The 22,666-nt window shown below is 43.8% G+C and overlaps 1 protein-coding gene across 1 annotated transcript in view; it reads left to right on the top strand.

Annotated features, from left to right (window-relative positions):
• Positions 1–22,666, top strand: part of HSD17B12 (hydroxysteroid 17-beta dehydrogenase 12) — a 200,029-nt gene that overhangs the window by 58,255 nt on the left and 119,108 nt on the right. The window contains exons 2-3 of the mRNA XM_002709065.6: positions 14,782–14,828; positions 20,472–20,547. Coding sequence (XP_002709111.2) covers positions 14,782–14,828; positions 20,472–20,547 — 123 coding nt within the window. The remainder of the gene's footprint in view (positions 1–14,781; positions 14,829–20,471; positions 20,548–22,666) is intronic.

The following is a 22,666-nucleotide window of genomic DNA, read 5'->3' as shown; positions in this document are numbered from 1 at the left end:
GATTCCCTGGTGAGTGTCATTGCTACAGGATCTGTGCACACACTGAGGCTGCACAGATCCTTGTGGTTCTTGTGGCAGTGAAGATGAATATTGTACCCACTGGGGCTAGTGCACAGGCATTGGTCTACTTGGAGGAGAGAAGGTGAGCATGAGACTATGCCAACAGAGCAAATCCACAAACTAAAGAAATTATATATGACGTGAAAGAAATTTTTTCTCATGAAATTGAGATTTTTAAAGAGAAATCAAAATGAAATATTGGAAATGAAGAATTCAATAGAACAAATAAAAAATCCAGTTGAAAGCCCTAACTGCAGGCCGAAGAAAGAATATCCTAATTAGAATACAAATCTCTGAAAATTTTACAGTCAGACCAAACAAACAAACAAAAAAAGAAATTAGAAAACGAAAAAACAGTGTTGGAGATTTATGACATGCTATCAAACGGCTCAATGTATGGATCTTAGGAGTTCCTGAAGGTGTGGAAAGAGAGAATGGATTAGAAGTCCTTTTTAGTGAAATAATTACAGAAAAACTCCCCAATTTGGAGAAAGAAATGGGCGTCCAAGTATAGGAAGCACATAGAACTCCTAATGGAGATGACCAGAAAAGATCTTCACCAGGACACATCGTCGTCAAACTCTGCACAGTAAAACATAAAGAAAAGATTCTAAAATGTGCATGAGAGAAACACCAGATTACTCTCAGAGCATCTCCAAGTACACCCACAGCTGACTTCTCATCAGAAACCCTACAGGCTAGGAGAGAATGGCGAGATGAATTCCAAGTTTTAAGAGAAAAACTGTCAACCTAGAATACTGTACACTGCAGTGCTCTCATTTATGAATGAAGGTGAAATAAAGACTTTGCATAACAAACAGAAATTGAAAGAACTTATCACCACTCATCCAGCCTTACAAAAGATGCTTAAGGCTGTGCTACGCACAGAAACACAGAAACATGATCATCACTGTGAAAGAAGGTGAAGGCAGAAAATCTCCCAGTAAAAGTATGAAGGAAATCCAACGTACACACTAGGAATATTTATGGGAAAATGTTGGGACCAAGTCGTTACTTATCAATAGTCACCTTGGTGGCCGGTGCCATGGCTCATTTGGTTGATCCTCTGCCTGTGGCTCCAGCATCCCATGTGGGTGCCGAGTTCTAGTCCCAGTTGCTCCTCTTCCAGTCCAGCTCTCTGCTGTGGCTCCGGAAGGCAGTGGAGGATGGCCCAGGTGCTTGGGCCCTGCACCTGCATGGGAGACCAGGAGGAAGTGAGTGGCTCCTGGCTTTAGATCGGCACAGTGCCGGCCATGGCGGATGTTTGGGGGGGTGAACCAATGGAAGGAAGACCTTTCTCTCTGTCTCTCTCTCTCTCACTGTCTGTAACTCTACCTGTCAAATAAATAAATAAAATCTTTAAAAAAAATAGTCACCTTGAATGTAAGTGACCTAAATTCTCCAGTTAAAAGATACAGAATGACGGAATGGATTAAAAAGCAAAACCCATCTATTTTCTGCCTACAGGGAACACATATTACCAACAAAGATACATGCAGACTGAAAATGAAAGGATGGAAAAGATATTCCATGCCAAGAGAAACCAAAAGAGAGCTGGTATAGCCATCTTAATATCAGACAAAATAGAATTTAACACAAAAACTTAAAAAGAGACAAAGAAGGGCACTATGCAATCATTAAGGGACCGATTCAACAGGAGGATGTGACTATAATTGTGGGGAGCAATTCGGACTAGACTAAGTTACTGGAATTAAGACTTATTCTATGCATCTGCTCTCCCACAATATGGCGCTGGGAGAGAAGAAAACAGCTTTTACACAGCTGCCTCCAGTTCAACCAATAAACTGTAGGACTTGCTCCTGATTGGGGAGCAGCGTACTCGGCGTGTGGGCAGCCGAGTTAGGATTGGCGGAGGAGGACTATAAAGGAGGAGAGAGACGGCATGCACCAGGAACATCTAAGGGGAACATCTAGCTGAAGGAACATCTGTGCAGCCCCTGAGAGAGCCGGCCAGCGGTGTGCTGCTCCCCTGCGGAAGTGGGGAATGTGGCCAGGGGGAACTGCCCTTCCACGGAGGTGGAAGGGACAGTAGCCAACCCGGGAAGAACCAGCAGCAAACCCGGGGAGGGCCGAGCAGACCAAAGAACAGCGCAGGGTCCTGTGTCGTTCCTCCACGAAGAGGGGGAGCGACATAATGGTGCCGTGACTCGGATAGGAAACCTAGGACGGATAGGAAACCTAGGAGGGAAGAAACAGGAAGAAATGGGAAAATACCGGAGAGAGAGACTAGCAAACAGCCTAGGGAAAAGCTGGACGGAAAAGGTGCCGGAAGAAGCTATTGAAAGCCTAGGCATAGACTCGGATATGGACTGTGGGAAAGAAGTTAGGATTGAAAGTGAAAGTGAAAGCTTTCATAGACTCGGATGTGGACTATGGCGGGGAAGCTAGGAGATTGAAAGCGAAAGTGAAACCTGGAGGAGGCTTGGACTCGGATACGGACTGTGGGGAGAAGCCAGGAGAAATGAGAGGAATATTGTTGGAAGAAAACTTAAGGAAACATACCAGGTAGAGAAAAATGTTAGGGAGGATGAAGCCGCGAGTGCAGGCCGAGGCGGAGACGTAAGCCACCTTGGAATTCTTCAAGTCACCCCGGGGAGCAAGAGGCGAAGATCTGGAACCAGAGGCAGAGACGTGGGCCGCCAGGTTGAAATTCGCCAGGTTAGTCCGGGGAACTTGGACTGAATGCCGGTGGTGGCGGAAACATTCGCGGAAGCCGCCGCGTGCAGAGAGAGCACGGGGCGTGAATAGATAGGGAACGCGGGGCTGGCGCGAGGCCGTGGTGCGGGCGCGAAGTGCGTGGAGACCGCGGAGCGTGCGCGCAGAGCCGGGAACCCGCGCAGAGCCGTGAAGCTGCCGCGGGGCGAGGTGCCGAGAAGCAGCCTCGGGGCGAGCGCCGCCGGGAAGCCGCAGGGATAAGAGAAACAGAAGTTTAGAAGTAAAATGAGAGAAATAGGAATGTTGGCAGACAGAAGTAAAATGGGAGAAATAGGAATGCCCGGAGATAGAGAAATAGAGAAATAGAAAGGCCTCCCCACAATACTGCAATGAGAAGGCTTGGATTCGGTCTGCCTGATTAGTGAGGTGATGAGCACCTGCGGGCGGCTAGCAGCTTATGCGCTGCAGGTCACCGAAGACAGGCACGAATTAACATCAATAAGGCCTCCCCACAACACAGCAATGAGAGAGCTTGGATTCGGTCTGCCTGATTAGTAAGGCGGTAAGCACCAGCAGGCAGCTCGACCAGAGTATGAGCTGCAGGTCACCGAAGATAGGCACGAATCAGCACCAATAGGCCTCCCCACAATATGGCAATGAGAAGGCTTGGATTCGGTTTGCCTGATTGGGCTTGTAAGCACCTGCAGGCAGAGCAGAGCATGCGCTGCGGGGCACCGAACACAGGCACGCATCAGCGCCTAAAAACCTCCTCACAACATGGCGAAGAGAGGACCCGGATTCGGTTTGCCTGATTGATAGGACTTGTAAGAACCTGTGGCAACTCTAGCAAGTAGAGCAGAGTGTGTGCCGCGGGACACCGAAGACAGGCGCGTATCAATGCCAAAAAATAAAAAGAAAGGGGGATCTGTGGGGAGCAATTCGGACTAGACTAAGTTACTGGAATTAAGACTTATTCTATGCATCTGCTCTCCCACAATATGGCGCTGGGAGAGAAGAAAACAGCTTTTACACAGCTGCCTCCAGTTCAACCAATAAACTGTAGGACTTGCTCCTGATTGGAGAGCAGCGTACTCGGCGTGTGGGCAGCCGAGTTAGGATTGGCGGAGGAGGACTATAAAGGAGGAGAGAGACGGCATGCACCAGGAACATCTAAGGGGAACATCTAGCTGAAGGAACACCTGTGCAGCCCCCGAGAGAGCCGGCCGGCGGTGTGCCGCTCCCCTGCGGAAGTGGGGAATGTGGCCAGGGGGAACTGCCCTTCCACGGAGGTGGAAGGGACAGTAGCCAACCCGGGAAGAACCAGCAGCAAACCCGGGGAGGGCTGAGCAGATGAAAGAACAGCGCAGGGTTCAGTGTTGCTCCTCCACGAAGAGGGGGAGCGACAATAATAAATGTATATACTTAATTACAGGTTACTTGACTATTTCAAAGAAATGTTAATGGATCTAAAAAGAGACTTAGGCCTCCATACAACAGTAATGGGAGACTTCAATACCCCACTTTCAGCAATGGACAGATCAACCAGACAGAAAATCAGCATGGAGACAGCATAGTTAATTGACACTATAGACCAAATGAGCATAACGAATATCTACAGAACTTTTCATCCTACAGTTGCAGAATACACATTTTTCCCACTAGTGCATGGAACTTTCTCTAGGATAGACCACAGGCCAGGCCATAAAGCAAGTCTCAGCAAATTAAAAAAAAGAAAATTTGAAATCATGCTATGCATCTTCTCTGACCATAGTGGAATGAAACTGGAAGTCACCAACTCAAGAATCTCTAGAACATATGCAAACACATGGAGACCGAACAACATGTTCCTGAATGAAAAGTGGGTCATAGAAGAAATCAAAAGAGAAATAAAAAAAACTGTTGAGGAACAGTTTTTTCTTTCATATTTTTTTTGAACTTATTACTTAGTGTAGAGTTAATCTTCTGTGTATGAAGTTAATTGAAAATAGGACTTAGTAAAAATAAGAATGGGAACAGAAGAGGGAAGAGGATGAACGGTAGGAGTGGGGGTGGGAGTGTGGGTATCATGGGAAGAACCACTGTCACTATGTTCCTAAAGTCATATTTACAAAATGCATGAAGTTTGTATACCTTAAATAAAAGATTTTCTTGGGGGTGGGGAGAACTAATGCTATTGAAATTCAACTGCTGAGGCAAAATTGTTTTTAAAAGATGGGTTAAATTGTAACTTAAATTAAAAAAATTAATGAAAGAAAATTCCCAGAATTGGTCACAATTTTAAGACCCACCCATGCCTAGAACCAATGAATGGAAACACACCTACTCCATGGTATATTATCATGACACAGAACTAAAGATAAAGCGATAAATTTAAAAGCCCCAGTGACATAAAAGCAAGTCACTTACAAATGGTCTGAAGTCAGAATGATCAAACATTTCCTGCTTAGAATTCATTATCTGGTCAAGCTATTATGTGAGATTGGAATATAGACTCTTAGTAAACTTTTAAAATTTGAGTGCCATAGAGATTGAGAAAGCAAGCACTCCCATCCACTGACTCCCTTCTCCAAATTCCTGCAGCAGCTGGGGTTGGGCTGGAGGTGAAGCCAGAAACAGACTAGTCTAGATCTCCCATTTGGGTGACAAGAACCAAACCATGTGCCATCTTCTTTGCCTCTCAGCATCTGCGTTAGCAGGAAGCTGGAGTCAAGAGCTGTATCCAGCAATGGAACCCAGGCAGTCTGAAGTGGTATGTGGATATCTCACTTGTAAGGTTAAACATCCACTCCCACTCCTTCAAAGACTTCAATAAAAACATGAAAGAAAATTTTTGTACCTTACTGCTGTAATTTGAGTGTCCTGCAAAGATCCATGTATTGAGAGCTTGATTCCCATGGTGACAGTGTTAGCAGATAGTTGGGACCTTAGGGAGGAGATGGCCTTAGGTCAATTGCCAAGATTCCTTCGGGGTGTTTTTCACAGGACCCTCATTGCTTCTTGTGAGAGTATTATTATAAAAGCTTGAGCCTGGCTCCCCCACCTCCAGCCTCCCTCTGGCTTCCTTTTATTTTATTTTATTTTTTTAAGGAGAAAGATTCCTCTGGCTTCCTGTACTGAGAAGATGCAATCACTCCCACCAGAGCATTGGTACCCCTGCCATTCCATGTGCTGTGATATGGGCCCTCATCAGAACTGAGTTGATGCTAAGCCCATGCCCTTGAACCTCCAAAGCTGTGAGCTAAAGAAACCTCTTTTTCTTCTTAAATAGCCTGTGACAAATGTACCATAATAATGTGATACGTTAGTAATAGGAGAAACTAGACTTAGAGTACAACTAATTTTGTACTATCTTCACTTTTTTAAGTCTAAAACTGTTGTAAAATACATCTTTTTGTGTCCAAAAAGTTGACTGTGAAAGAAAATATAACTGTGATATACTATTTGGCTCAATGGTGTATAATAATATACTTATCTAATGGCAATAATTGTGGTATAGTAAAGAATTTGACTGCCTTTGTCCCTGGTTCCTGGGAGGGAGACTTTAGGTCTTTCGATCCTGAGTGATAGGAGTGTCTTTCTTATTATTCATGGTGGGCCCTGATTGTGATAATGAGATGACAACTGGTGGGACCCTAGATAATTTCAAGAAGGGAGTTGATCATACCAGAAAGACCAACCTTCTGATGAAAGGGTTGGGGCTTTGTATTTGTTTTCATTTTATTTGAAAGGCAGAGAGATAAATCTACTATCTGCTAGTGTACTTCCTAAATGTCCTGGGCCAGGCTAACGCCAGGAGCCTGGCAACTCAGATCTGGTTTTCTCAGATGAATTGCAGGGACCCCAGTACTTGAATGATTATCTGCTGCCTCCCAGCGTGCACCTTAGCAGGAAGCTTGGTAGAAAGCAGAGTAGCTGGGCCTAAACTAGGTACTCTGATAGAGAGGGATGTGGGCACCCCGAGTGGCAACCTAACTGTTGCACCAAACCCTCCAGTGTTGGGTCTTTGAGATACACAATACCAGCCCAGCCCTTGGGCTGGGGAGGAAGACCAGAGATCATGTTCAGTCTTGTGACCAGTGGTTCAGTCATGGAACCTGATGAAAACTCTGGACAATGAGTCTTGGTGAAGACCTTGATGTGCTGGGAAAGTGATGTACCCTGATTGTGTGGCATGAGGGAGGAAAGCTCTGCGTTTTGGACTCTCCCAGACCTTGCCCTTTATGTCTTAATTTAGTTGTTTAAGATTCGTGTCCTCTGCAAGAAAGCTGTGACCATAAATTTTCCTGAGTTCAGTGAGTTGTTCTGACAAGTTATCAAACCTTGTCGGGGTTGTGGAAACCCTCAAACTTTAGCCAGTTGGTCAAAAGTGTGGGTGGCTTGTAGAACTCTGAAATTGGGGCTGGTGCCTGAAGTAGCGACAGTCTTTTGGGGGACCATGCTGTGAGATCTGCCTTAATTCTGGGTGGTGAGCTTCAGAATTAAGTGACAGTGTTTCAGTAATGTGAATGCTATTGACAGACTGCTGTGATATTACTTCATTTGAAAGGATGCGGAGAATGAGAATGGAGTGGGAGTGCTCATCAAGTAAAAGTCAGTAAGTCATAAAGAGTTGGCCAATCAGTGAATAACAGTGGAAGCATGGGATTTAGAACTTGTTTGTAAACACAGGAAAGCCAACTAGAAGCAGTGAAACTATAGTAGTTGCTTTTGGGGGTGGAATATTGTTGGAGGGTGCTGAAGTGTGGGGTAGGGTAGTGGTGTTCTTCAGTTTAAGCCTTTTACAACTCCTTTGTTTTTCAAAATGCATATTACTGTGACAGAAATAATTTTTTTTTTTAGAGAACTTGACTGCAGGCTCTCAGAAGTTCTCTATCAGAGGTCAAGTTTATTCGGAAGGAGGCTTGGACATTGAGGTGTGTGTTCGTTGTACTGGGAAGTGCACTACACCTGTGAGGAAGCAAAGCTGGATGGAGCAGAGGGAGAAATCAGACTGGGATGCAGGTGTATAAAGGCCACCGCTGATAACATTGGAAGCCCTGAACCTGAGCTGGCCTTTCAGGGATGCCTAAGTGGGGTCTCAGAGCCCGACCTTTGCCCTGAGCATGGAGCAGTCGTGAGGCTGGAACTGTGTGGGGCAGCAAGTTGCCTTTGACTGAGGGCTGCGAGAGACTCGTCTGGAGCTGAGAGCAGGTAACTTCGTAACAGAGGGTCAGGCCAGTGCACGCACAGTGCCCACTGTGAATTCTGAGAACTGGGGAGTCTGGAAAAGGAAGACTTGCTGTCCATTAAGCATGTTCTCCGATCCCTACAGCTGGCATATTCTGGACTTTGTGCTTAATTTTAAAGTATGGTATGCCGGCTTGGAGCAGCCTGGGGTTAGCGATTTTTTAAACACATGTACATGTATTTTTTTTTTTTTTTGACAGGCAGAGTGGACAGTGAGAGAGAGAGAGACAGAGAGAAAGGTCTTCCTTTTTGCCGTTGGTTCACCCTCCAATGGCCACTGCGGCCGGTACGCTGTGGCCAGCGCATGGCGCTGATCCGAAGCCAGGAACCAGGTGCTTTTCCTGGTCTCCCATGTGGGTGCAGGGCCCAAGGACTTGGGCCATCCTCTACTCACTCCCGGGTCATAGCAGAGAGCTGGCCTGGAAGAGGGGCAACCAGGACGAATCCGGCACCCTGACCGGGACTAGAACCCGGTGTGCCGGCGCCACAAGGCGGAGGATTAGCCTGTTGAGCCATGGCGCCGGCCAACATGTATTTTTTTAAAGTAAATTTTTATTTGACAGTTTTTAAAAAAGATTTATTTATTATTTATTTGAAAGAGAAAGTTACAGAAAGGCAGAAAGAGAGAGAGAGAGAATCTTCCATCCGCTGGTTCACTCCCCAAATGGTCACAAAGGCTGGAGCTGGGCTGATCTGAAGCCAGGAGCCAGGAGCTTCTTCTGGGTCTCCCACATGAGTACAAGGACCTAAGCACTTGGACCATTTTCCATTGCTTTCCCAGGCCATAGCAGAGAGCTGGATTAGAAGTAGAGCAGCTGGGACTCCAGCTGGCACCCATATGAGATGCTGGCACTGCAGGTGGATGCTTTACCCACTGTGCCACAGTGCTAGCTCTCCTATATTCTTTTAAATTTATTACAGCCAAAAATTTTAGATGCAGCCTACTGTGTAACTTTGATGTAATTTAATTCTTAGACAAATTCTGGTTAGGGGATTTTTAAGCTCTCCATCTGAAAAATCTGATATTGCCATAGACTCATTGTTGTAATCATATATATGTTTTGCTTCTTCCCACAGTTGTAGTCTTAACCAGAATAATCTAGTACCAAATGCATCGTCGATACAGGTCAGTTGACTGATAGGTGTTAGTGTAGGACAGTATAAGATACTGTACTCATAAAGTGAAGATCGTGGGGAAGCCAGGCTTTTAGGAAAGCAGGTATATCCTGTGTTTTTGTTTTAAAACAAAGAGTGGCCAGTGTTGTGGTGTAGTGGGTACAGCTGCTGCCTACAATGCCAGCATCCTATCTGGGCACTGATTTCATGTCCAGGCTGCTCCACTTCTGATCCTCCTCCCTGCTAAAGGCCAGGGAAAAGCAGCGGAACATAGCACAGGTGTTTGGGCCCCTGCCATCCACATGGGAGACCTAAATACAGCTCCTGGCTTCTTCCTGGATCAGCCTTGGACAGTTGTGGCCATCTGGGGAGGGAACGAGTGGATGGCAGAGCTCTCCCTATGTTTCTCCCTCTCTCTCTAACTACGACTTTCAAATAAATCAATCTTTTTTTTTTAACTTTTATTTAATGAATATAAATTTCCAAAGTACAGAATATGGATTACAATGGCTTCCCCCCCATAACGTCCCTCCAACCCGCAACCCTCCCCTTATCCACTCCCTCTCCCCTAATCAATCTTTTTTTCTTTTATAAGATCACACAGCCAGCAAAGAGTAGCTGATCCTTTTTTTTTTTTTTTAATATTATTTATTTTAGAGGTAGAGTTGCAGAGAGAGGGAGAAACAGAGGGGTCTTCCATGGTCTTCCATCTGCTGGTTCACTCCCCAAATGGCCACAATGGCTGGAGCTTAGCCAATATGAATCCAGGAGCTTCTTCCGAGTCTCCCACATGAGTGCAGGAGCCCAAGCATTTGGGCCATCTTCCAGTGCTTTCGCAGGCTCTAAGCAGAGAGCTGGATCGGAAGAGAAGTTGCTGGGACACGAACCGGCACCTATATAGGATGCTGGCATTGCAGGTGGAGGCTTAGCCGACTAAGCCACAGCGCTGACCCCTAATAAATAAATCTTTTAAAAAAATACAGGAACCAGTGCCTTGGCTCACTTGGTTAATCCTCCGCCTGTGGCGCCGGCATCCCACATAGGCACCAGGTTCTAGTCTCGGTTGTTCCTCTTCCAGTTCAGCTCTCTGCTGTGGCCTGGGAGGGCTGTTGAGGATGGCCCAAGTGCTTAGTCCCCTGCACCTGCATGGGAGACCAGGAAGAAGCACCTGGCTCCTGGCTTCGGATCGGCGCAGTGCGCCAGCTGTAGTGGCTATTTGGGGAGTGACCACCGGAAGGAAGAACTTTCTCTCTGTCTCTCTCTCACTGTCTATAACTCTACCTGTCAAATAAATAAAATAAAAAAATACCAACAGAATGCTGAGTATCACCCATGCATTCAGTAAGTATCTACTGAGCACCTACCTTAGGGGCACCACAGAGCAAGGAGACTGCTGTGTGATACAAGAACTAAGACATGTAGACATCAGGAAATACAGTTCAAAACAGAGGGTAGTAAAGCGCCAGAAGCCAAGGTGTGTCAAATGCTGTGGGTGTTTAGAGAAGAGAAAGGGTTCTTTCATTTGAAGTGATCTGGAACAGTGGGGTTGGTGGTACTTGAACAAGGTTTTGAAGGAAGAGGGCAGGAGGTGAAGTTCTGAATCTTGGAGAGAGCAGAAAAGTTTACCATGGAGAGAGAAAAAAGGAGAGAACTGAAGAGGATTATTAGAATATTTGTCTTTTATATGTGAAACATTAGCGTTCAGTAACAGGGATGCCGAGTCACATGTGTATCTCCACGACTCCCCAAGCACTCAGGAGGTGAAAAGTTGCAGAAATGCACAATGGAATTGACCATGAGGTGGAAAGTGCTTTCATTGATGCTCAACATCAGATAGCTAGGGTCTGCCACTATTGTTTATAGAACCCCTAAATATCTAGGTTTGCTCTCCTTATGTGCAGCAAGCCAGTCATTGGTGGAAGAGAGTGGGTTTTGTTTTTTTCCCAAAATGCAGAGCAACTGTCACTTAATTTTGACTCCCCTAGGGACTAAGGGTAAAGAATTTTATAGATTGGAGGTGGGGCTGACAGGTGCGTGAACAGCTTGTGTGCAGGTGTCTGCCTTGTGCAGTGCTCATGGCCCTCTGGTTGATGGCCAATAGGATGGTCCTAATTTTCTTTTGGTAATTTTAATGATGGCAAAGTGGGCTCTGTTCAACTCAGAGGTTGTCTGCTGCTCATTTTTGTTTAGGGTCTGAGTTTTCTGGATGAGGGAGGGAGTGAAGAAGTCAATCAAGCCAAGCTTTTTTTCATAAGCTTTTTGTTTCTTTAAAGATTTATTTTTATTTATTTGAAAGAGTTACGGAGAGAGGTAGATGTCTTCCATTTGCTGGTTCACCCCCCAAATGGCTCAAAGGCCGGAGCTGAGCCTAACCAAAGCCAGGACCCAGGGGCGTCTTCTGGGTCTCTCACGTGGGTGCAAGGGCCCAAGTACTTGGGCCACCCTCTGCTGCTTTCCCAGGTGCATTAACAGTGAGCTGGATCAGAAGTGGAGCAGCTGGGACTCGAACCAGTGCCCACATGGGATGCCAGTGCTGCAGGTTGGGGCTTTAACCTGCTGCGCCACAGTGCCAGACCCTCAACATAAGATTTAACATCAAGATGTTATCTGTGGAGAAGATAAATGAACTCCTAAGCTTCCAGTACATCACTCTCTAAACTCAGTGAGTTAATCAGTAGTAAAAGGCTGATTTGCAGTTATCATAACTGGGCAAAGGAACTTTAAGCTAAGGGAGGGAGACAGAGATTGAGGCCTGAGAACACTTATTTACAAAGTGATTTTGCCACAGATATTTATATCTGTGAGTTAGCAGTGTTTCTTATAAACAAAATGATAGTGATAAAAACACATGCAATACTTTTGGGAGATGCCTGGGAACCAGTTTATTTTGAAAAGTGATAGAGGTGAAAAAAATTAAACATTTGTCTTGTGTTTCTGTGCAAACTGTTTTATCATGGTAACCGACTAATGAGGACTAATTTCTCTATAGAAATACCCCAGCTGAGAGATGAAGATGCATGCTTGAGTTCAGATGTCACCATTTTGGCAATTCCTAATGAAATAATGGATCTCAGTGGTGATCATCAGAGGCTGCTGATGTAACAGGAAGATAATCAGACATGTGCCTCCCCACGTAAAGATGTGATTTAACTTAGGAAGTATCCAAAAAATCAAACCTGAATTTGATCAAGTATCTCTGTCCAGCCAATGGAGGAGAGAGGGACACATTCAGGATAATTCAATCAGCAAAGGCCAGGCTGGGATAGCACAAATGTATGACCCAATATCCTGAACAGGGAGAGGGAGAGGGAAGGGGAGGGGGAGGGGGAGGGAGATTGGTAGGTAGGTAGATAGATAGGTAAAACTTATAGGTTATAAGAGGTTTTAGTACACATGTTAACCAAGTTATAGAAGTTATTGAATCCTTATTGAAGCAAATTGTTGAAAGTTTTTTGAAATATTTGGGGAAATTTACTGATTAGACATTTACTATCAAGGAATTATTTGTTATAAGGAATGTGATAGTGGTATTGTGGCTATTTACTGACATGTTTAGGATGAAGTGGTAGGACATCTGGGATTCACTTCAAAATAACCTGAGGTGGGAAGAAGCAGTGAAGGTATGAAGCAAGTTAACCTCAGGCTCAGCATCAATGAAGCTAGGCCATGGGTACATGGGAATTTGTTATACTCTTCCATTGTTCTCTGCATATTTCTTTTTCTTTTTTAAAGATTTTATTTATTTGAGAGGTAGAGTTACAGACAGAGAGAGGGAGAGACAGAGAGAAAGGTCTTCATCCATTGATTCGCTCCCCAAATGGCCACAATGTCAAGAGTTGAGCCAATCCAAAGGCAGGAGCCAGGAGCTTCTTCTGGGTCTCCCATGCAGGTGCAGGGGCCCAAGCACATGGGCCATCCTTCACTGGTTTCCAAGGCCATAAGCAGGGAGCTGGATTTGAAAAAGAGTAGCCAAGATACGAACCAGCGCCGATATGGAATGTTAGTGCCACAGGTGGCTTAGCCTATTATTCCACAGCACCAGCCCCAATATTTCTGATTTTCTAAAAAGTTTTTTTTATGTTTTTCATTTTTATTTATTTGGAAGGGTAACAGAGAGAGGGAGGGAGAGAGGGAGAGAAAGAGAGAGAGAGATCCATCTTCCATGTGATAGTTCACTTCCCAAATGCCCACGTCAGCCATGACTATGCCAGGCCAGAGCCAGGAGTCCACATCCAGGTCTCCCATGCGAGTGGCAGAGACCCAAATACTTGAGCCATCGTCTCTGCCCTTCCAGAGTGTATGTGCCATATTTCTGAATAACAAAACTAGAGACCAGTGTGTATAATTTGAGGGAAGTGATTTAGGACAAATAAAAGAAAATTCTACTTTATGCCATAGCTTATTTCTCATGATCTTAAGTGGCTTTAGAGAGGTTTAGGGGACATCTCTCATCTTTTGATGCTGACATCCATAATCTAAACTTGCAACAGATATGAGTCCAGCATTCCAGAGACAAAACACCATGGTATAGCTGGGACTGTTGACAGTTTCTAATGTTTCTGCAACGTAAAGTTTTTAAGGTTATAGGAGAAATATGCTTTCCCTCAGAATCACATTTTATTCTATTTTTGTAAGTACCTTTAAATAGCTTATAAATTAGTTTAAGGTAGAGCATATAAGGTGTGAACTTGTGTAAAACTCAGTAAATGTACATACATGCCCATAACACGCAGAGGTCACTGCTACCCTAATCAAGATATAGAATTTTTTCTGCACCTCAAATGGTCCTCTTCTGCCCATGCACTGTCAACTGCCCCACTACCCAGAAGTAAGCAGTATTTTGACTTCTATTACCAGAGATTAATTTTGTCATTTTTTTGAATTTCATAAATGGAATTATTGTCCTCTTTTATGTCATACTTTGTTTACTCGATGTCTGGGAGATTTGCTCATGTTTTTCTTTTATTGGTGTTTGGTACTCATTGTATGACTTTACCTCCATTTACTTACTCATCTGTAGATTGATATTTTGGCGTGGTTACCTGCTATACATAAATGGAAGAACATTTTTTGGTAGATGTAACACATTCGTATATCTTGGAAACTGCTGAGCTGTAGACTAGGCACATCTATAGTTGTAGACATGGCACCAAATAGTTTTTCTAAAATAATTATGTCAATCTATAGTGCCACCTGCACTATCACAGTTCCAGTTGCTGCATATCCTCGTCAACACTTGATATTGCAGTCCCCCCCCCCCCCCTTTTTTTTTAAGACTTACTTATTTGAGAGGCAGAGTTACAGACAAATGGAGGGAAAGACAGAGAGAGAGGTCTTCCATCCGGTGGTTCATTAAAGCCAGGAGCTTCTTCCAGGTCTCCCAAGTGGGTGTAGGAACCTAAGCACTTGGGCCATCCTCCATTGCTTTCCAGGCCATTAGCTGTGAGCTGGATCGGAAGTGGAGCAGATGAGACTTGAACTGGTATCCATATGGGTAGCAGCTTAACCCACTGTGCCACAGCACTGGCCCCAGTCTTTTCAACTTTTGCTGTTTGTAGGTATTTAACCCAAAATTGGAACCACTGGCATTGTTCCTTTACATCAAAATATTGCACAGATCCTTTTGTGAATAATTGATGGGGCCTAACTATTATCAGTTTTTCATTGTGGTTGTAAAGCTCATCTATTCTTTTTCTTTCTCAGTTGTGACAGGCAGCACTGATGGAATTGGAAAATCATATGCAGAACAGGTAGGTAACTTCAAGATTTTTCTTTTTGGAATTAAAAAATAGGAACAAATATGGGCTCATCTCTTAAAGTGGTTTTGTTTTTTTAAAATTAAAAAATAGAAATAACCTATGATGTTTTATAGCATAATAAGAGTCCTTTGTTTCATCTTTGTCAGAAATAACCATGTTTGCTTAAATAAAGATTTTATTAAAGCAAGTTTCTGTTCAAAATAAATACAAAACTTTCTATGCTGGTCAGTTGGGATTGCAAAAAATTTTGTGTAATGTTATTTTCTATCATGTAAGTATGGATAGCACTCAATTTTTGAAATCCACGATTTTAAACTATTTTCTAAGACAAAGAAATATTTTGATAGGTGGTTACATTTCCAGGTTAGTCTATGGTATCATTTTCACAAGAAGGGCTGTGAATAACAGAAAGATATTGATGGACACTTCCCCTTTTGTTAAAGTTTTATTTATTTATTTGAAAGGCAGAGTTACGGAAAGACAGGGAGAGACAGAAAGAGATTTCATTGCTGGTTCAGTCCCCAAATGGCCATAATGGCCGGAGCTCAGCTGGTCCAATGTCAGGGCAGTCTTTGTCCGGTTCTCTCACATGATTGTAAGGGCTCAACTACTTGGGTCATCCTCTGATGCTTTCCCTGGTGCTATTAGCAGGAAACTGGATTAGAAGTGATGCAGCTAGGATTCAAACTGGCACCCATATAGGATACCAGTGTTGCAGGTGGCAGTTTAACTCACTGTGTTACAACACTCCCCCAACCCCGAAACCCCAAGCCACCCATAGCATTCTTTATAGCTATTTTTGTTGTTCCAAGATCCAGTTAAGGATTATACATTGCATTTGGTGTCCTCTTTCTTAGTCTCCATTAATCTATAAGTGTTTTTTTTAAGCAGTGACATTTCTGAAAAATCCAGCCTAGTCACTTTTTAAAAACATTTTTTATTTATTTGAAAGCCTGAGACAGAAAGAGAGTGCGAGCGTGCACAAGAGAAATCGCCCATCTTGTCACTTAATTCCAGGTGCCTACAACAGCCAGGGCTGGGGCAGGCTGAACCCATGGGTGGGAACTCAATTTCATTTTCCCTCGTGGGTTGCAGGGACCCAGACACTTGGGCCATTACCTGCTGTCTCCCAGGATCATAGTAACATGAAGCTGGAATTATCATGTGCTGTCTCCCAGGATGTGTAGTAACACGAAGCTGGGGTTGGAAGCTGAGTTGGGACTTGAACCCAGGTACTCCTTTATGGGATGCAGGTGTCCTTGCTTAAACATGTTACCTGCTGCACCAGGTGCCTGCCCCGGAACAAACGTGTTTTAGTAGATGTGCCACATGGGTAATATTTATCCTTCTAGGTTCATCTTATCAGGAGGCATGAGAAATCCATTTGTTTCATTATTGATTATGCTAAGGTAAACAATTTATTAAGGTGCTGTCTCCATAATTCTCCATTATAGAGGTAATTAATAAGGAATATTTGGAATGATGCTTTGACTATAAATATTCTATTTCCCAACAGCCTTTTCTCTAGTGGCTTTAAAATCCATTGATAATTTTTGCCTAAATTAGTTATTACCATGGTAGTTAAAAAATGGTGATGCTCTAATGATATCCCTCCATCTACATTTATTAGGCAGTGTTTTTCTATAAATGAGAGGTTTTCTTTGTCTCTTCTTCCCTTTTTTTTTTTTATATCAGTATAGGCTAATGGGTTCTTTAGTGGCTTTACAGCGGATTAATTTAGCAGTCTGTTATTTTTATAAAACATGTTCTTCCACAGCTTCATTTGCACTACCACTCATTATTTAATAAAAGCTGACTTTAAAAGACTGGAATATTAGTTTACTAAATTACTTATGGTTCATAGCCCCAGTTTGGTACTCATTTATATACTGTCTGGAATAGTTCACCAAGACTTTTTGTGTATTATTAGTGGTTGTACTCCCCTCCCCCTTCTTATTTCTGTATTTATGTGTCTCTAGGGTAGCAACCACTTTCCTGTAAGTCTTTTTCAGTTTGTGTAAAACATAGCCGTGGGAACACATATATAAGGTGATCGTTAGGAAATCCTTCCTTCCTTCCTTCCTTCCTTCCTTCCTTCCTTCCTTCCTTCCTTCCTTCCTTCCTTCCTTCCTTCCTTCCTTCCTTCCTTCCTTCCTTCCTTCCTTCCTTCCTTCCTTCCTTCCTTCCTTCCTTCCTTCCTTCCTTCCTTCCTTCCTTCCTTCCTTCCTTCCTTCCTTCCTTCCTTCCTTCCTTCCTTCCTTCCTTCCTTCCTTCCTTCCTTCCTTCCTTCCTTCCTTCCTTCCTTCCTTCCTTCCTTCCTTCCTTCCTTCCTTCCTTCCTTCCTTCCTTCCTTCCTTCCTTCCTTCCTTCCTTCCTTCCTTCCTTCCTTCCTTCCTTCCTTCCTTCCTTCCTTCCTTCCTTCCTTCCTTCCTTCCTTCCTTCCTTCCTTCCTTCCTTCCTTCCTTCCTTCCTTCCTTCCTTCCTTCCTTCCTTCCTTCCTTCCTTCCTTCCTTCCTTCCTTTCCTTCCTTCCTTCCTTCCTTCCTTCCTTCCTTCCTTCCTTCCTTCCTTCCTTCCTTCCTTCCTTCCTTCCTTCCTTCCTTCCTTCCTTCCTTCCTTCCTTCCTTCCTTCCTTCCTTCCTTCCTTCCTTCCTTCCTTCCTTCCTTCCTTCCTTCCTTCCTTCCTTCCTTCCTTCCTTCCTTCCTTCCTTCCTTCCTTCCTTCCTTCCTTCCTTCCTTCCTTCCTTCCTTCCTTCCTTCCTTCCTTCCTTCCTTCCTTCCTTCCTTCCTTCCTTCCTTCCTTCCTTCCTTCCTTCCTTCCTTCCTTCCTTCCTTCCTTCCTTCCTTCCTTCCTTCCTTCCTTCCTTCCTTCCTTCCTTCCTTCCTTCCTTCCTTCCTTCCTTCCTTCCTTCCTTCCTTCCTTCCTTCCTTCCTTCCTTCCTTCCTTCCTTCCTTCCTTCCTTCCTTCCTTCCTTCCTTCCTTCCTTCCTTCCTTCCTTCCTTCCTTCCTTCCTTCCTTCCTTCCTTCCTTCCTTCCTTCCTTCCTTCCTTCCTTCCTTCCTTCCTTCCTTCCTTCCTTCCTTCCTTCCTTCCTTCCTTCCTTCCTTCCTTCCTTCCTTCCTTCCTTCCTTCCTTCCTTCCTTCCTTCCTTCCTTCCTTCCTTCCTTCCTTCCTTCCTTCCTTCCTTCCTTCCTTCCTTCCTTCCTTCCTTCCTTCCTTCCTTCCTTCCTTCCTTCCTTCCTTCCTTCCTTCCTTCCTTCCTTCCTTCCTTCCTTCCTTCCTTCCTTCCTTCCTTCCTTCCTTCCTTCCTTCCTTCCTTCCTTCCTTCCTTCCTTCCTTCCTTCCTTCCTTCCTTCCTTCCTTCCTTCCTTCCTTCCTTCCTTCCTTCCTTCCTTCCTTCCTTCCTTCCTTCCTTCCTTCCTTCCTTCCTTCCTTCCTTCCTTCCTTCCTTCCTTCCTTCCTTCCTTCCTTCCTTCCTTCCTTCCTTCCTTCCTTCCTTCCTTCCTTCCTTCCTTCCTTCCTTCCTTCCTTCCTTCCTTCCTTCCTTCCTTCCTTCCTTCCTTCCTTCCTTCCTTCCTTCCTTCCTTCCTTCCTTCCTTCCTTCCTTCCTTCCTTCCTTCCTTCCTTCCTTCCTTCCTTCCTTCCTTCCTTCCTTCCTTCCTTCCTTCCTTCCTTCCTTCCTTCCTTCCTTCCTTCCTTCCTTCCTTCCTTCCTTCCTTCCTTCCTTCCTTCCTTCCTTCCTTCCTTCCTTCCTTCCTTCCTTCACCAACGGCAAAGGAAGACCTTTCTCTCTGTCTCTCTCTCTCACTGTCCAGGAAGGGAGGGAGGGAGGGAGGGAGGGAGGGAGGGAGGCAGGCCGACCACAGCAGAGAGCTGGCCTGGAAGAGGGGCAACAGGGACAGAATCCGGCGCCCCAACCGGCCGGCGCCGCAAGGTGGAGGATTAGCCTAGTGAGCTGCAACGCCGGCCAGGAAATTCTTTATTAATTTATTCAATTAATTACTTTATTTTACTTGATAAAGGCTAACACCCAGATAAAGTTTTTAAAATTTGATTATGTTTTTAGGAAGTCCTAATTTGGTAATTTTCTTTACCAAGTCCTCTTTGTTTTATGTATTTAGTCTGCAACGAAATTTTTTAAAGCTAATTCTAAAATTATGAAAGTAGTAGATATTTAACTGTTTAAAAACACCCAGATGGGCTGGAGTTGTGGCATAGCAGGTAAAGCTGCCACCTGTGATGCTGGCATCCCTATGGGTGCCAGTTCCAGTCCCAAATCCTCTACTTCCAGTCCACTCCCTGCTAATGTGCCTTGGGGGGCAGCAGAAGATGGCCCAAGTATTTGGGGCCCTGCACCCACGTGGGAGATCCTGATGAAGTTCCTGGCTCCTGGCTTTGGCCTGGCCCAGCTCTGGCTGTTGCAGCCATTTGGGGAATGAACCAGTGGATGGAAGACCTCTCTCTCTCTCTCTCTCTCTCTCTAACTTTGCCTTTCAGGAAAAAAAAAAAAATTAAAAAAAAAAAAAAAAAAAAAAAAAAACCAGGGTAGGCGTTTGCCTAGCAGTTAAGACTGGCTGGCACATCTGTATGCTATATTGGAGGGCCCGAGTTCCAGTCCTGGCTCTACTCTCAATTCCAGCTTCCCGCTAATGTGCACCCTGGGAGGCAGCAGGTGATGGCTCAGGTGCTTGGGTCCTTGCCACCCAGGCAGCAGACCTGAATTGAGTTCTCAGCTCTGGCTTTGACCTCAGTGCAGCCCCAGCTGTCCTGGACATTTGGAGAATGAACCAGCTTTTATTAAATAATGCCTAGTGTGCAAATGAGGCTATGGAAGAACATTTTTCATAAAAATAACAAAAATAGCTAAATTAATCTGCTGTAACACCACTAAAGAACCCATTAGTCCATACAGTTATTAAAAAAAATTTAACAGGGTGTGGAGACATAGAAAAACTCTTATTTGCAGAACCATATAATCTAATACATGTAGACGGAGAGGTATCATTACAGTATCTCTGTCTCTCAAATAAAAAAAAATAAAGGCAGGTCAAAATGAAAAGTCAAAGCTTCTGGCCTTTTGAAACCTTTTGTCGTTTGGGGCCTGTGCTGTGACGTAATGCGACACTGCATCCCATACAGGTTCTGGTTCGAGTCCCAGCTGCTCTGCTTCCCATCCAGCTCCCTGCTAATGTGCCTGGGAAAGCAGCAGAGGATGGCTCAAGTGTTTGCCACCCATGTGGGAGACCTGGCTGAAGCTCCTGCTTCTTGCTTTGGCCTGGTTCAGCCTTGGCCATTGCAGCCATTTAGAGAGTGAACTAACAAATGGAAAATCTCTCTCTCTCTCTTTCTTTCTTTATCTCTGACTTTCAAATAAATAGATAGATAGATAGATAAATAAATAAATATTTCTTTAAAAAACCTTTGACATTTAAATACTAGCTTGATTTAGAAAGATAATCCTTTAGGGAATCCTTTTCATAAAGTCTCCACCTTGGTTTGCCTATTAATTACACTCTAGTTTATTTATTTTTAATGTGGATTATCATCTGATCAGGTTTTCTTGAAATGGGGATTTATCTGATTTATGTTTTAAAATGAAATGCACGGGTGTGATTCACATCTTTTATTGTTGCAGTTAGCAAAGCGTGGAATGAACGTTGTTCTCATCAGCAGATCTCAGGATAAGCTAAACCAAGTTTCCAATGAAATAAGTAAGTTCTCATATCAACCCCCATGATAACAAAAGGGTAACAGCCAATCAACATGCAAGTTTTCAGCAAGATATCTAGCACTAATATTCATGTATAGTTCAGAAAAAATTTTTCATGCTGTTCATAAGGTATTTTAAAGATGGATCATCAATTCTTAAAAAATTATTTTCAGCCGATTATAACTTGTTTAAAATTTGTTTTACTGGTTTATTGACTTTCTGTTGTCAAGAGTCAAATTCTCTGATTATTTTATCATGTTCTACTGAAATATCTGAATTTTTTTCTTATTGTTTCATTTATCACTATTCTTGAGTGTTTTGTACTCTTTTGATTTGAAGTATCTCTAAATGTCTTACACATAACTGAGGAAAAATACAAAAGGTAGAATGTACGCATGTGACAAGGAAAGCATTTGAACTTTCTTCTTAGTCACGTGTGCTTGAGATTCCCTCCACTGATTTAGCCTAACCAACCAGATGGGTGGACACATGCGGTGCATTCTCTGGGTAAAGCATCCTGATCAGTGTCCCAGGTATGCTGACTGTGGCTAGGAAGCTCTTGGGATGATGCTTATATACTTCTACTTTCATAAGTCAGATTGTTTATTTACTAAGAGTCAGTTGTGTTTGTTCCCAAACTGAACTTATGCTGGGTATATTTGTTATTAGCTATTCTGTCAGGTGAGTGTAAAAAGGGAGTAACGTCTATAAAAACTAAGTTCAATTGTGAATAAAGTCAGTTCCTTCAGAACCTGGCAGAAAAATTAGTAGTGAACATGGCAAAAGCAAAATATTGAAAAAAAATTTGCCTTCCGTTGATTTCTTATGTGTGGAAGTTTTTACTGTACTCTAAAAGAACTGAAAGCATGATCATAAATAGGAATTCTGGTCTCAAAGATAGGCCTTGACCCCATGAGAAGATTCATGAATGAATTCCATTTGTAAATGGCTTAAGTGAAAATAAATGAGGATAATGTGTATTTATCTCTGTGATGTGTTAATTAGTTTCTCTGAGTAGTGAACTGAGAAACTGTCCCAGTTCTTTCAGATGAAAGAGGATTTCTTTTGTATTGTATTATCAGCATTGCCACCTAGCATTAACATGTATATAGTGTTTTCTTTTTTTTAAAGATTTATTTTATTTATTAGAAAGAGTTACAGGGAGAGGTAGAGACAGACAGAGAGAGAGGTCTTCCATCTGCTGGTTCACTCCTCAGATGGTCACAACGGCCGGGGCTGTGCCGATCCGAAGCCAGGAGCCAGGAGCTTCTTCTGGTCTCCCACATGGGTGCAGGGGCCCAAGGAGTTGGGCCATCTTTTACTGCTTTCCCAGGCCACAGCAGAGAGCTGAATTGGAAGAGGGGCAGCCGGGACTAGAACTGGCGCCCATATGGGATGCCGGCACTTCAGGCCAGTGCTTTAACCAGCTGCGCCACAGCGGTGGCCCCTAGTGTTTTTTTTTTTTTTTTTTTTTTTTTTAAGATTTATTTATTTATTTGAAAGAGTTACACAAAGAGAGAAGGAGAGGTAGGGAGAGAGAGAGAGGTGTCTTCCACCTGCTGGTTCACTCCCCAATTGGCTGCAACAGCCGGAGCTGTGCCAATCCAAAGCCAGGAACCAGGAGCTTCTTCTGGGTCTCCCTTGTGGGTACAGGGGCCCAAGGACTTGGGCCATCTTCTACTGCTTTCCCAGGCCATAGCAGAGAGCTGGATTGGAAGTGGAGCAGCCGGTACTTGAACCAGCACCCATATGGGATGCCATCAGTGCAGGTGGTAGCTTTACCTGCTATGCCACAGCACCGGCCCCTATATAGTACTTTCTTGATTCATTCCTTCATGTATTACTATCTCCTTTGATCCTTCCAGCATGCCTGTGAGGTATGTTTGTTCTTGCTATTAGTTCTTTCTAGCCCAGAGCTGGCCCTATTAGACGCATTACATAAAGATATACTTGATCTTTAGGTTTAAAAAATAGATCTTTACTGGAGATTTTAAATATGTTAAACCTTAATTTTTTTTTTTATTCTGCCTGGGAACATCTTTACAAAGCTGAGCCTATGGTATATAGATAGACAATACATTTTGACATTTAAGAACATGGACATTTAAACCTGGAAATGC

This window comes from Oryctolagus cuniculus, chromosome 1 (genome assembly GCF_051225735.1).
Source record: "Oryctolagus cuniculus isolate XC-2025 breed Fujian yellow rabbit chromosome 1, ASM5122573v1, whole genome shotgun sequence".
NCBI classification, from domain to species: Eukaryota; Metazoa; Chordata; class Mammalia; order Lagomorpha; family Leporidae; genus Oryctolagus; species Oryctolagus cuniculus.
The sequence above is the reverse complement of the archived record's forward strand: the minus strand, read 5'-3'. Positions and strand labels throughout refer to the sequence as shown.